Source organism: Nicotiana tabacum, chromosome 20, assembly GCF_000715075.1.
Source record: "Nicotiana tabacum cultivar K326 chromosome 20, ASM71507v2, whole genome shotgun sequence".
Lineage (NCBI taxonomy): Eukaryota > Viridiplantae > Streptophyta > Magnoliopsida > Solanales > Solanaceae > Nicotiana > Nicotiana tabacum.
Window position 1 is genome coordinate 82872827 of NC_134099.1, and position 15682 is coordinate 82888508.

Below are 15682 nucleotides of genomic sequence, written 5' to 3' on the forward strand. Positions count from 1 at the left end.
CCGATAGAATTTGGTATATTTTGGGGTTTAGGTATATATATTTTCGATGAAAACAAGATATAAAACTAATAAAGAATAATAATCAGATTGTTGGCCCCACCTTATTTTAGTGGGTATTAAAATTTTGGGTGAAAAATAAGGAGGGAACTAAAATGACCGTAACAATACATCCAATCGTTACCATATATATATTATTGCTACGGTTATACAAACCGTTGCCATATACACATATATAGGAACGATTATTGAGTCTATTGCAACGGTTCAGTTGCTAAGTGTCCCGGTAGTTCCAGCAATTGTTTGTAACGGTTATAACCGTAACAATAGAATGCCTATCGCAACGGTTATGGATTCGTGGTTCTTCAGGCTTTATACTTGATTTTCCAAGGTAATTATCTTGGGACTCTTTTATGATCGTTTTTACAAAGTTCTACGGACGTTTCGTCAAGTTAGGGCCATATGGCAAATCTGCCGATTTAAACTCAATTATGAACTATTTATAGGTGTATATAAGCTACATATATATAGTGTTTGCGAAGTTTAGGACGTAAGGAACAACTTTCCTGAAGGAACTACAGGCATTCAGACGTTTGTTGGAAAGGTATATTAAGGCTAAGTTCCGTCCTTCCTTTTAGCACGAATTCTAGGAAATTCTTAAGACGTCAAATGTGATATTTTACTATTCTATTGCTAGAAAGACCTTCTATGAAAGGCATTGGGATCGTAGCTGAAGTATTTTCATGATGCTATTAGGTTGATATTCCACTCATTCGGTTAAATAAGGTATTCGACAACTATATATGTCATTTTGTCGGCTTTCTTAACTATATGTCTATATATATGAATTCTTATTCATCTTTGGGTTGTGTGACTAAAAAAATAAAGGCATTTAGTATTTGAGATCAGTCCTTCTTCCTTGTTAAAGTGTATTTTAAAATCTCTAAAGTGACACATCGATTTCCAAAAATCTCAAATATAATTTTTATGTTTAAACTACTAAAACACTTGATTTTTGAAATATTTTCTTTTACTAAATATCAAGAAATCAGGTATAAGGACTAAGTGAAGCACATTAAACTTTTTATGAACATCTTCAGAGTTAAGTTATCTTTCTAAAAGTCGAGTTTAGTTTTCAAGCTTATTAAAAAAAAGGAAAAAAAAAACATATAAGGTTCCACGAGAGAATTGTATGTGATAAGAAGGTAATTATGAGATTATGAGAATTAGAGTACCAATGAGCCAAGATTGGCTAAGTTCTTGTTATGGCCAATTATATGCATTCAAAGTTCATATCATAAATGACATATTAGCTACCGGGAGAGACCGTCATTGCTAGCATTTGGTTGGGTATGTCATGCATTTGCATCAATATATATGTATTCACGACATACGATTACACGAGCATACCATGCATATTTAATTACTATGAGATCGGATGTCGGCCATGGAGGCTATCAGAGTTTCAGTGTCTGGTGGTATCTCTTTACTTTTTTTTGTACATCAGCTATGTATTTTTCTACTTTTTGCCTTACATACCAGTACATTTTTATTCGTACTGATGTCCCATTGCCTGGGGACACTACATTTTTGTTTCGTGCATATAGGTCCAGGTAGGGACTTTGATCGACCCCTCCGCTATGATTTCGGGGTTCTGCTGTGAGTTGGTAAGCTTCACCTCTTCCTAGAGCTTTCATGGGATGGTTAATTTTGTTGTACAGTTTGGGTATTGTCGGGGCCTTGTCCCGACAGTTCTTATGACACTCTTAGAGGCTATTGTGGACACAGTATTCTGGGTTTCTTTTTGTAGCTTTCAGTCTCCAGCCCAGAGGCTTGGCATGTATATATATATATGTGTGTAGGCATGTATGTCTCTAATCGCGGCCTCGTCGGCCAGCTAGCACTTTATTATTTTGGCTCGTCTACCTTTGTTTATATAGCTTATTGTTATTCAGGTCATGACCTTAATGGTTCAGGCTTAGTATTTCAGATGTTGTGCTGCCCGATCTGTTGGGCCCCCAGTTTAGTTAGCTAGTATATTTAGTGGCTAACTTGATCGATTACAGTATCGAGTGCCAGTTTTGCCTCCCCTAGTTTGGGGCGTGAAAAACTTGGTATCAGAGCAGGTCGTATACCAGGGAGTCCACAAGCTGTGTCTTGTAGAGTCTTGCTTATGAGTGTGTTGTGCACCACACTTATAATCAGGAGGCTATGAGGCATTTAGGAATCGTTACGTTTCTTTCAATTAAAAGATCGTTCTATAGAGCGAAGTTATAAGAACATATGAAATCTAAATCGTGCTTTGTGTTTCTTATCTAACAGGCTACCTACTCTCAGGAGATGGCACAAAGAGAGATAGGTATGGATTTGGGGAAAGGTACCAGTCGTTCCCCACTGGGTCAGAGGGATAGATTTCCCTTAGAGGCATACAGTGAGTCTCCAGTACCCCTAGTTTCAGCTTCCCCAGCACTTGTTGGAGCCTAGGGAGATGCAGTACCCCTAGCCTCACCAGTCCCATTAGTACCTGAGGCAGCTAGAGACACATGATCCAACACATGTTGTTCCCCCATCAGAGACTGGGGAGTAGGGGATGAGGGAGGCAGTTCAGTTTTTGACTAGGATGGTTTCTATTTATGAGCGACAGCTAGAGCCGGGAGCAGATGCCTAGAGAGATCGGACAGGAAGCTCGACAGTACAAGAGTTTCTTCACTTGGCCCCTCCATTATATACAGGATCCAGTTCCACTGAGGATCCCCAGGACTTTATAGACCATATGTATAGAGTATTGAGGGTGATGCATGCCTCCATCACCGAGGCTGTGGAGTTGACTTCTTTTCAACTACGTGATGTAGCTGTCCTATGGTATGAGGCATGGGAGAGATCTAGAGGACCTGATGCTCCGCTAGCAGAGTGGGAGGACTTCTCTGAGGCTTTTTAGCCCATTATTTGCCACGTGAGGTTTGGGAGGTCCGTCTTGACTAGTTTCTTAGCCTGAAGTAGGGGGATATGAGTGTGAGGGATTATAGCCATAAGTTTAATTCTTTGGCGAGGTATGCACTAGATATCGTACGTACCATGAGGGCTAGAGTTCATCATTATGTGGATGGTTTGGGGGATCATCTGATTAGAAACTGTAGGGTAGTATCCCTATTAGATGATGTAGATATTTCCTGCAAACAGGCTTTCGCTCAGACTACAGAGGACCTTTCCTGTCGGATTCGTGATACTCGCAGGGATAGGTAGCAGAGTAAGAGGGCTCGTACTATGGGGTCTTATAGGGAGCGACGGGGTGACTTTAGGCCCCCAATGCATCAATATCCACCTCGGTCAGTAGGTAGTTTTCCACCACAGATGCAGGGCCAGCGGTTTGATCGTTATATTCAGTCAGGACCGGAGTAGAGCTCATGCCAGCCTGATGGCCGTCGATAGGAGGGTTCCGCACATATGAGACAACCTACTCCTCCATGTACTCAGTGTGGTAAGCTGCACACCGGGTAGTGTAGACAGGGTTCGAGTGCATGTTATCATTGTGGGCAGACATGACATTTTATTACCTGGTGCCCGGGTTTAGGCAGAGGTGCACTAGCTCAGCCTTCATGATCCACAACAGCCTTTTCCCCCTCTGTACGTGCTCCCCGAAAAGGTCCACAGTCTACTCAGGGTCGTGGTAGGGGGAGAGGTGGAGGAGACACCTCAGGTTCTAGTGGTAGCCAGAACCGCTTTTATGCACTCACAAGCCGACCAGATTCAGAGGCATCCCTAGATATTTTCACAAGTATATTGACAATACATTCTCATGCCATTTATGCATAGATAGATCCCGGCTCTACATTTTCATATATTACTCAATTTATTGCTAGTAAGCTTGACATGAGATCTGAGTTGTTGCCATAGTCAGTTGAGGTATCTACACTAGTTGGCAACTCTATTGTAGCTAATCATGTCTATCGAGGTTGTACATTGTTAATTAATGACCGTCCAACCTCTGTTGATTTTGTTGAATTGGTTATGTTAGACTTCGATGTCATTATGGGTATGGATTGGTTGGTAGCTTGTTATGCTAATATTGATTGTCGTGCAAAGTTGGTCCGATTTCATTTTCCTGGTGAGCCTGTCCTTGAATGGAAAGGTAATGCATCCACGCCCAAGGGTAAGTTTATTTCATACCTTAGGGCTCGGAAGTTTATTGCTAAAGGCTGTATATACCATTTGGTTCATGTCAGGGATATAGATAAGGAGCCAACGACTCTTTAGTCGGTTCCTACTGTGAATGAATTCCCGACGGTATTCCCTGACGAGCTTCCAAGAATTCCCCCGAAAGGGAAATCGATTTTGCTATAGATTTGCTTCCTGATACACATTCTATATCCATTCCTCCCTACATAATGGCTCCTGCAGAGCTAAGGGAATTGAAGGAACGACTTAACGTCTTGCTCAATAAAGGCTTTATTAGGCCAAGTATATCCCAATGGGGTGCTCCGGTGCTCTTTGTTCGAAAGAAAAATGGCTCCTTGCGGATGTGTATTGACTACAGGCAACTAAATAAATTCACTATCAAGAATAAGTATCCTCTTCCACGGATTGATGACTTGTTCGATCAGTTACAAGGTTCCAAATGCTTTTCTAAGATCGAATTGCGATCCGGTTATCATCAGCTACGAGTCAGGGATATTGATATCCCAAAAATAGCATTTAGGACGAGGTATGGCCATTTTGAATTCCTTGTCATGTCTTTCAGGCTTACAAATGCCCCAGCAGCCTTTATGGATCTTATGAATCGGGTATTCAAACCATTCTTGGATGAATTTGTGATTGTGTTTATTGACGACGTCCTGATATATTCACGATCGGAAGCGAGCATGCGAACCATTTGCAAGCTGTATTGCAGACTCTCCAGGACTACAAGTTATATGCTAAATTTTCTAAATGTGAATTTTGGCTAACTTCTATTGCTTTTCTTGGTCATGTTATTATCGGCGATGGTATCAAGGTTGATGGCCAAAAGATTGAAGTTGTGATGACTTGGCCGAGGCCCTTGAATCCGACAGTGGTTCGTAGTTTTTTAGACTTGGCAGGGTATTACCAAAGGTTTGTGGAGGGATTTTCCTCTATCTCTGCACTATTGATGAAACGGACACATAAGGGAGCTAAGTTTTAGTGGACTGAGGCATGTGAACAAGGTTTTCAGGCGCTAAAGAAAAGGCTTACGACGACACCTGTCTTGACTCTTCTGGATGGCACCAAGGGTTATGATGTATATTTTGATGCCTCAAGAATTGGCCTAGGTTGTGTTCTTATGCAGCATGGTGAGGTTATTGCATACGCCTCCAGACAGTTGCGGAAACATGAACAGAACTATCCTACGCACGATCTTGAGTTAGCCGCAGTTGTCTTCGCCTTAAAGATTTGGCGGCATTATCTATATGGGGTTCATATTGATGTTTTCACCTACCACCAGAGCCTTCAGTATTTATTTAAACAGGGGGAGCTGAACCTACGACAAAGAAGATGGCTATAATTACTAAAGGACTATGATGTTGATATTTTATATCATCCCGACAAAGCTAATGTTGTTGCTGATGCCCTTAGCCGAAAGTCCATGGGCAGTCTAAGCCATGTTGAAGTTGATAAGGTCAAGATGACCAACTATCTATGCCAGCTAGCTAGTTTGTAGGTGTGTTTGGTAGACGTAGAGGGTGGACGCATACTCGTTCAGAATATGGAAAAAATTTCTTTTGTTACTGAAGTGAAAGAGCGACAACACGAGGATCCTGAGCTTATAAAACTGAGTGAAAGTATTCCACAACAGTGACAACCTTTATTTGAGCTAACTGGAGATAGAGTCCTTAGATACCAGGGCCACTTATGTGTACCGATAGTCAGAGAGCTCTACGCCAAGATTCTTTCAGAGGCCCATTATTCTAGATATGCAATTCACCCTGGAGTGACAAAGATGTATCGGGACCTTCGATAAATCTATTGATGGAATGGAATGAAAAAAGATATCACGGAGATGGTAGCCCAATGTCCCAACAGCCAGCAAGTTAAAGCCGAACATCAGAGGCCTGGAGGCCTAACTCAGTTTATTGAACTTCCATTATGGAAATGGGACATGATAAATATGGACTTCATCACTGGTTTGCCTCGCACTCCACGGAGGTATGATGCTATTTGGGTAATTATTATAGGCTTACAAAATCTGCTCATTTCCTACCAGTCAGGACGACACATTCAGCCGAGGATTATGCCAAGCTTTACATTCGAGAGATTGTTCGCCTTCACGGAGTGCCATTATCTATTATCTCTGATCTAGGGGCTCAATTTACATCACATTTTTGGAAATCTTTTCAGAAGGGTCTAGGCAAGCAGGTAAATCATAGCACCGCTTTTCATCCGCAAACTGATGGACAGGCAGAGCGTACTATTCAGACAGTTGAGGATATGTTACATGCCTGCGTGCTAGATTTTAAAGGAAGTTGGGATTATCATCTACCTCTTATTGAGTTTGCTTATAATAACAGCTTCCAAGCTAGTATTCAGATGGCTCCTTACAAAGCACTATACGGGCGAAAGTGTAGGTCGCTGATCAGTTGGTTTGAGGTCGGGGAAGCAGAGTTGCTAGGTCCTAATTTAGTCCAGAAAGCAATGGAAAAGATAAAACTTATTAGAGACCAGCTGTGTACAGCACAAAGTCGGCAGAAGTCTTATGCATATGTTCGACGACGAGACATAGAGTTTGATGTAGAAGATTGGGTTTTCCTGAAAGTATCGCCTATGAAGGGTGTCATGCGATTTGGAAAGAAGGGGAAGCTCAGCCCCAGGTATGTTGGACCGTATAAGATTATTCAGAGGATTGGTAGGGTGACGTAAGAGCTTGATTTGCCTTCAGAATTGGAGGCAGTCCATCCTGTGTTTTATGTATCTATGTTGGAGAAGTGCATTGGAGATCCTTTACATATTACACCCATTGAGGATATTCACATTGCTGAAGATTTATCTTATGCAAAGGTACCAGTAGCAATTTTTGATCGGCAGGTAAGAAAGCTTCGAACTAAAGAAGTGGCTTCCGTGAAAGTGTTATGGCGAAATAACAACATTGAGGAAATGACCTGGGAAGCTGAGGAGGAAATGAGGAAGAAAGACCCCCACCTATTTATGACTTAAGGTGAGTCGCATTTAAATAATTGGAAATTATTTCTTTACAGCAACTTAATTGGATTTAAAATGACTTGAAAGTGCAATTTAGATTTCTTATTGCGAGATAGCTATACAAAGCCTAGTAGTTGGAATCTTCAGAATTTGATTTATGTTTTGCAAATGTAACAAATATAGTCTTGCAAATGGCATATTAGCATAAAAGAAATGAAACCAAGGAATTGACTTGACCCATTCACGGATGAATGTTCTTAAGGGGAGAGACTATGAGACCCCATGTGTTTTTTTCTCACTTCTCTTACGTAATATACGTAATGTGGTGTGGTTATATTAGGTATATATGATTGGGTATAGCACATTGGGAGAATAAGACTGAACATGTGTGGTAATATCAAGGAACTAAACTAAAGCTTTAGGTCAAAGGAATCCATTAAACAAAGGTTCGTGGTTAAAGAAATTGCTCAGGTAGCCCCCCGCGCATTCGGAAGGTTTAAGTTAACTTGCACCTATGTGATAAGACTAAGAGTGTCTAATATGCTAAAAATAATGTGTTATGAGGTATTATAATATCACACTGGTCATATGTTAAGTTTTGGAGTCAAGCAAGTTGCGAAATATAGGTCGGCAAAAATTATCATAAATTTCTCTAATAAATTTTCTAAACTTTGGGTCAAATGTATCAGACCATTTCTCCCAATATATAAAGAGTTATGAGACCCACAAACTACAGAATCGAAGGTATAAGAGTTTAGTTCTCAATCAAAGAAACTTCACATCAAACCTACATTGGAGTAAAATGTTATGACTATTTTACAGCGGACTGTCTGGGCTGAAACCGAGTCGCGATCCGGGTCGGGTCAAACAAGTGGTATTAGTCGGCAAATTCGACTTTTAAGACCTCAAAACATTTCATTTTAGTCCCAAAACAGTGAGCAAGTTGAAGAGAAGGTTCCATGGTGTTCTTGAGTGATTAAGGTGCGTTTTTAACAATTTCTATCGTTAACGTTTGCCCCCGTGCCTAGAAATGCAATCTCTATGCTTTGCAATTGTTTCCCCCTCCTATTAGCTATGTTTGGAGCTATTCTTGGAAGATAAGAATTTGTTGTTCTTGCTGGTTCTTCAGGATTTATACTTGGTTTGCCAAGGTAATCATCTTGGAACTCTTTTATGATCGTTTTTACAAAGTTCTACGGACGTTTCGTCAAGTTAGGGTCATATGGCAAATTTGCCGATTTAAACTTAACTATGAACTGTTTATAGGTGCGTATAAGCTGCATATATATAGTGTTTGCGAATCTTAGGACGTAAAGAACAAATTTTGTGAAGGAACTACAGGCATTCGGATGTTTGTTGGAAAGGTATGTTAAGGCTAAGCTCTGTCCTTCCTTTTAGCACGAATTCTGGGAAATTCCTAAGACGTAAAATGTGATATTTTACTATTCTATTGCTAGAAAGACCTTCTGTGAAAGGCATTGGGATCGTAGCTGAAGTATTTTCATGATGCTATTAGGTTGATATTCCACTCATTCGGATAAATAGGGTATTCAACATCTATATATGTCATTTCGTCGGCTTTCTCAACTATATGTCTATATATATGAATTCTTATTTGTCTTTGGGTTGTGTGACTAAAAAAATAAAGGCATTTAATATTTGTGATCGGTCCTTCTTCCTTGTTAAAGTGTGTTTTAAAATCTCTAAAGTGACACATCGATTTCCAAAAATCTCAAATATAATTTTTATGTTTAAACTACTAAAACACTTGATTTTTGAAATACTTTCTTTTACTAAATATCAAGAAATCAGGTATAAGGACTAAGTGAAGCACCTTAAGCTTTTTATGAACATCTTCAGAGTTAAGTTATCTTTCTAAAAGTCGAGTTAAGTTTTTAAACTTATTAAAAAAAAGGAAATAAAACATATAAGGTTCCACGAGACAATTGTATGTGATACGAAGGTAATTATGAGATTAAGAGTACCAATGAGCCAAGATTGGCTAAGTTCTTGTTATGGCCTATTATGTGCATTCAATGTTCATATCATACATGGCATATTATGCATGGACTTCGAGCTATAATCGGAGGTAAGGGGCCTATTTGCCCGAAAAACTATATATATTGTACAGATGGCCACAGGTTGGCAATATGATACCGGTTAGCTACCGGGAGAGACCACCATTGCTAGCATTTGGTTGGGTATGTCATGCATTTGCATCAATATATATGTATTCACAACATAATATTACACGAGCATACCATGCATATTTGATTACTATAAGGTCGGACGTCGGCCATGGAGGCTATCAGAGTTTGAGTGTCAAGTGGTATCTCTATTACTTTTTTTTTACATCAGCTATGTATGATTCTACTTTCTACCTTACATACCGGTACATTTTTATTCATACTGATGTCATATTGCTTGGGGACACTGCATTTTTGTTTCGTGCGTGCAGATCCAGGTAGGGACTCTGATCGACCCCTCCGCTAGGATTTTGGGGTTCAGTTGTGAGTTGGTAAGCTCCACCTCTTCCTAGAGCTTTCATAGGATGGTTACTTTTGTTGTACAGTTTAGGTATAGTCGGGACCTTGTCCTGGCAGAGCTTATGACACTCTTAAAGGCTATTGTGGACACAGTATTCTGGGTTTCTTTTTGCATCTTTCAGTCTCCAGCCCATAGGCTTGGCATGTATATATATGTGTGTAGGCTTGTATGTCTCCAATCGCGGCCTCATCGACCAGCTAGTACTTTGTTATTTTGACTTGTCTACCTTTATTTATATGGCTTATTGTTATTCAGGTCATGACCTTAATGGTCTAGGCTTAGTATTTCAGATGGTGTGCTGCCCGATCTGTTGGGCCCCCAGTTTAGTTAGCTAGTATGTTTATTGGCTAACTCGATCGAGTACAGTATCGAGTGCCAGTCGTGCCTCCCCTAGTTTAGGGCGTGACACATAGTATCGTTTCACGATCACAACATTGACGAACATGTTTGTCTTCTTGGTATGTCATGCTCACAAGACAATTTCCATCCCTTAATGTCAAAATTTCCAACGAGCTTCGATTGATTAAACATCCTCAAGCCCGATCTTCACAATGATTTGAAGGTGATTCTTACTCGACCTTAATTCCAAAGTATTTTAACTCTTTATTCATCCTCAAAAGTGTTTTTTTTTCTCAGCTATCCAATTCCAGATTAAATCAGTTTCTAAGATCTGGCCAAAATTTCCGCATATATGTCATGTCATTAGAACTAGCGAGAAAAGAACTAAAAATTAATGACACGAAAGGACAAACTGTATTTTATTGAATAAGGATAGAAGGGTTTTGACAACTAAACAAGCAACCTAAAACTCGAGTTACAACCCTAAAGTGACCCGGATAATGAAAATAGCAACAAAAACAGACAGACATGACTCATACAAACATAATAGAACGATAGAAGGGTTTGACTTAAAACAAATAAAATCTGGATCACAACCCTAAAATAACCCAATTAACAGAAAAAACATCAAAACAAACTACCAATATTTCTTCCTAGTGAGGAGAGAATGACTTTTCAATTGCTAAGCTTGATATTTAGCCACAAATTTGCTCATCAGAATCACCATGGCCTTCTCTAATTTCAGCCGGCAAGTTCCCGAGAGGATTCTCATACTCCATGTCGCCAGGCATCATCCTCACAAAGTGTGCATCATCACGTGTAGGTAAAGGATTCTGTGTGATATTCTGGGTGTCACTGTCTTGGATCACAATTAATTTTTCCTAGATCATCCTTTCTATTTCTCTTTCCAAATCCCGACAACATTCAATACTATGCATGTGGGCATTAGAATAGTATTCACACCTTTTATAAGGTTCAAAGCTTCTTGCACGTGGGTCCACATGATTTGGAGGAATATGTGCAATCATGTCATGATGCTTTAATTTCTCAAACAAGCTTGCATACGACTCTCCTATTGGTGTAAAATTATCTTTCAACCTTTGTTCTACTCTATACCCCTGGCTTGGATGTGGGCTATAGGGCACTTGAAACTTTTGTGGAGGTTGGAGGAGATTTTGTGATGCTCGTGCTCACCTTCTGGGGTGTTTTGGTGCCTGGACAACATACTGAGGTGGAGCGACAGAGTATTGTGGGTTCTTATGGGAATAGTAATGCTCAGGGGAGTTATCGGAAAACAGACGAGGCTGGTCATACCTTTGAGACGTTCTCCTAGGACCTCTTCTCGACCCTGATGTCATCATGATTTCTTCATCCATCTCATTCGTGACAATAAAATTATTAGATTCAATCTGGACAGCCTGAGTTGCAGCTTTGAGTGCTGCTTGACTTATAATTCTGCCTGTCTTAAGGCCATTCTCTATCATTTCTCCCATTTTGATTGCTTCCGAGAAAGAATTAACCCACTGTAGACATTATGTTTTGAAAGTAATTGGGCTCTTGAGCCTGAAGGAAGACAGTGATTAACTCATGGTCATCCATGGGTGGCTTAACTCTAGCCGCTTGCTCTCTCCATTTAATGGCATATTCCTTAAAACTTTCAGTTGGTTTCTTTTTCAAGTTTGAAAGGGAATTGCGATCTGGGGCGATGTCGATGTTGTATTGGAACTGTTTGACAAAGGCTTGTGCCATGTCATCCCAAACGTACCAGCGAGATGTGTCTTGATCCAAAAACCATTCGGATGCTACTCCCGTAAGGCTTTCCCCAAAATAAGCTATTAGCAATTCTTCATTTCTTCCCGCACCTCTTAGTTGATTGCAATACCTTTTCAGGTGGGCTATGGGGTCTCCATGTCCATCGTACTTTTCAAATTTGGGAGTCTTGAAACTAGGTGGAAAGTGGACATCGGGGAACATACATATATCCTTGAAGGCAATACTCTTCTGACCTGCTAACCCTTGCATGTTTTTCAACTGTTGTTCTAATCTTTTCACTCTTTGGGTCATTTCGTCCAATGCCATCTTTCGGGCAGGCTTGTCAATGTTTGCAGGAAGATCAAACAAATACGAGTCTTACTTAGGAGAGTGGTACTACTCTTGTTGGGTAGCAAATTATGACTCATGACAAGGTTGTCCTTGGGTATTGGCCCATGCTTCACACATTTTGGTCATTTGTTGTTTCAGTATTCTATTTTCCTCGATCACAGTAGACTCTTGTTGAACCCTATGACCTTGAGTCTCTTGAGCACTTGTAACAGCTTCGATGTCTGTTATCATTTTTCCTTGGATCTTGTGTTGTCCGCTTACCACAAACCGACCACTTCAAACTTTCAATATAATTCAAAACAAAAGACACGTTAGAATGGACTCAGTCGGTCCTTATTATTATCATTATTTTTTTTTATTTTTTTAATGGTGATCGAACCTGATGTGGGTTGCCTATGTATCATGTGGGAACATGATTCAGATCTTGCGTAGTTCGGAAAGATTAGGAATAAAGGAAATAAATTAAATCTTTTTTTTTGGATTTTGAATTTTGTTTTTTATTTCTAAAAGAAAGAATCATAGAGAAGAAAATATTTTTGGATTTTGATTTGGTTTCCGTTTTTTTGAACTAAATAAGAAAGAAAAAATATTTTTTTTTTGGCTTTTGGTTTTGTTTTTTTTTTAATTATTTTTTGGGAAAAGACTTCCAGGAGAAAAAATACATATTTTTGAATCTTGGTTTGATTTTTTCTTTTGAATGAGAAGAAAATATATTTATTTTTTGAACTTCTATCTATTTTTATTTTTTTTGGAAATTTCAAAGGAAAAACTTCTAAAGAAGAAAGAAAATATTTTTGGATTTTTGGACTTTTATGTTGAATTTATGAAAGAAATACTTCGAAAGAAACGAGAAAATATTTTTGAATCTTGAATTTTCTTTTGAATTTTTGAAAGAAGAATGAAAATATTTTTGGATTTTGAGAGAGATTAAAAGAAAATATTTTTGTATTTTAAAAATTGGGGTCTAAAAGAAAGACTTTCGAAAGAAGAAGTAAAGGAAAATATTTTTAGATTTTTTGAAAATTGTGGGCCGGAACCAATGAGGTTTGTCTACATATCTCACATCCGGTGAAAATCAGACTCGTTCGCCCATTTTGACAGAACATGGGAAACATGACTTTTGAAAACAATCACTTATTTTCCTTCTCTCTTTTTTTTAGAATTTCGGTAGAGTTTCGGATTACCTACCTCTAGCTCTTGATTTTTTTTTCGATTTTCTTTTTGATTTTTTCTTTCCCAATTCTAGAAGACGGTCAACATGCAAGACGAATCAAACAAATGCGCAAGTAGCATGTAAGATGCATTAGGATGGTCTTTTAATTTTTGGGTACACCTGTCCTAGACAGACCGAACCCCTGTGTTGAGTCCCCGAAGTCAAATGCACGTGATGCAAACAAACGTTCCTACAAGGGATCCGACATGAGGCTATGTTATACTAGGTTTAAAAAACTAGGTGTATTTGTTCTAGACCTGGCTTACCCGATCGTACAGCTCAAGCCGAGGCGGGGCAACGTACCGGCAATACAGAAGCTTCACCTGTAACACCCCGTAAATTCGGCTTAGTTATGAATGAGCTAAAGGAGTAGTAAGGTTATATCTTGAACATGTGAAGTCCTATAAGGGTGATTATGGGTGAAAAGAGTTGTTTCAAAACCAAGATGGGTAGTGAGGTGCATAAGATTTGACAAAATCTACATAATTTGCAGAAGGTCTGTCTTCCAGCAGCATTTAAAGAAAATTAATAAGGAATTTGGGAAAATACAAAGCATGAAAGTTGTAGGCCATTGAAAATCTTTCCAACGACATGTTGTGCAACCAAAACAGAGCTCTGTGCAAAACGTTATGCCCGTTTTACAGAATGGTGTGTAACCACCACGGTCCTGTCGCGTTTTACCGCGACCGTGGTGGTGAGGTAGTGTCCTAGCGATTTACCGCGGTCGGGACTGCGGTTATGCAAACTGGGACGCGATGGCCAACTTGTGAAGTCGTTTTTTAGCCCTATTTCGTCCCCCACAGCCCCAAAACATAAAAACTTGCTCTAGAAAGTAAAGCTCTCAAAAACCTAACTCCTTAAGGGTCCCTACACCACCCAAGGTAAGTTCTAATGGTGATTCTAACTTAATTTCGATTTCCCAACATTTTATTAACATGGGTAAACCCTCCATATCATTAGATATTCGATAGGGACATTATTGTTAAGAGAAGGAAGCCTAGAACTCCAATTCAAAGGGTTTGAACCTCAAAAAGATAATGTCTTCACCCTCTAATTGATTCTAGCATTGGTTTAATGATTATAAATCCTAGTTCATGATATATGAGTTGTTGGGTTTGATATAAAAGCATGAACGATTATAGGTTTGGGGTGTTGATTATTGATTATTGGTTAAGAGTGTTGTTTACCTTATGGGTGATGAAGAATAATGTTGATTATAATCATTTGAGACTTTAGAATTTAACTAGGAACAAGAGAATGGGTTATGGGGTGTAGAGACATCATTAATAAGGACTATGAAGCTTTACTCTCACCAAGTGTTTGATAGGATGCTTAAGTGACCAAAACATGAGCATCATAACTAATATGGAATCCTTTGACTTGTATTGCTGTAGATTAAAGTTGAGAGGGTTGACAAACGTTGTATTACGCTCAAGGGCGGGAAGTTAAGGTATGTAAGGCTAACTCTTTATGTTTGGGAATGTCTATGATTCTCCCTATGTCCCATTCATTATGACCATTACCAGTTCCCTCAAAAAGTAACTATGCCTTAGTTCCCTGAATAGTAGTAGAACTTCTATTCTCTAGATGGCATAGTTTCATAATTATTCAATATTCTATGAGTTTCAGTTATGACAAATCAACTTATTATGAGTACCCATCTCAGTCTTATCCTACTCACTATTCCAGTACCATGTAACCCAGTATGGCTCATTATTTTAGTATCATGTACTGCAGTATGATTCTCAGTTCCTAATTTTTATATTCTTGAAAGTTGAACACCTGTATTTGGGCTTGAGGCTGCAATTTATGTTTTATGCATCTTTGGGCCTGAGGCCGCAGTTAGGTATACATATACTATGGGATCGTGTGGCACGCCGTCCACTTATATATATATATATATATATATATATATATATATATATATATATATATTGGGTCTGAGGCCGCAGTTTAATATTCAGTTAAACAGGTTGTTCATCATTCAGAAGAGGGAGTATTCTTATCCTTACTTCCTTGTTCAGTTATCGGTTTATTAGCTAGCAGTTCAGTTTCAGTTTCAGTATTTACAGTTCTTTTCATCAACTATTTTACATACCAGTGCAATTCAAATGTTCTGACGTCCCTTTTTCCCGGGGTCTGCATCTCGCGATGCAGGTAACGATTTTCAAGTTGACGATTCTGCTTGCTACGACATCTCGTATCAGCTGTTGGTGAGCCCCAGTTTTTCGGGGCCTTGTCTCTCTTTTGTTTTTGTCATTATAGTATTTCAGTTAATAAAGTATACCGGGGACCTTGTCCCGGTAAACAGTTAGCATTTTCAGTGTTCTTTAG

General features: G+C 39.2%; 1 protein-coding gene across 1 annotated transcript; it reads left to right on the forward strand.

Annotated features, from left to right (window-relative positions):
• Window positions 1–6010: 6010 nt before the first annotated feature.
• LOC142174438 (uncharacterized) lies at window positions 6011–7161 on the forward strand. Its single transcript, XM_075240231.1, has 3 exons — window positions 6011–6172; window positions 6538–6750; window positions 6934–7161. Exons 1-3 carry the CDS (start codon window positions 6011–6013, stop codon window positions 7159–7161), a joined length of 603 nt encoding a protein of 200 aa, XP_075096332.1.
• The last annotated feature ends 8521 nt before the right edge of the window (window positions 7162–15682 follow it).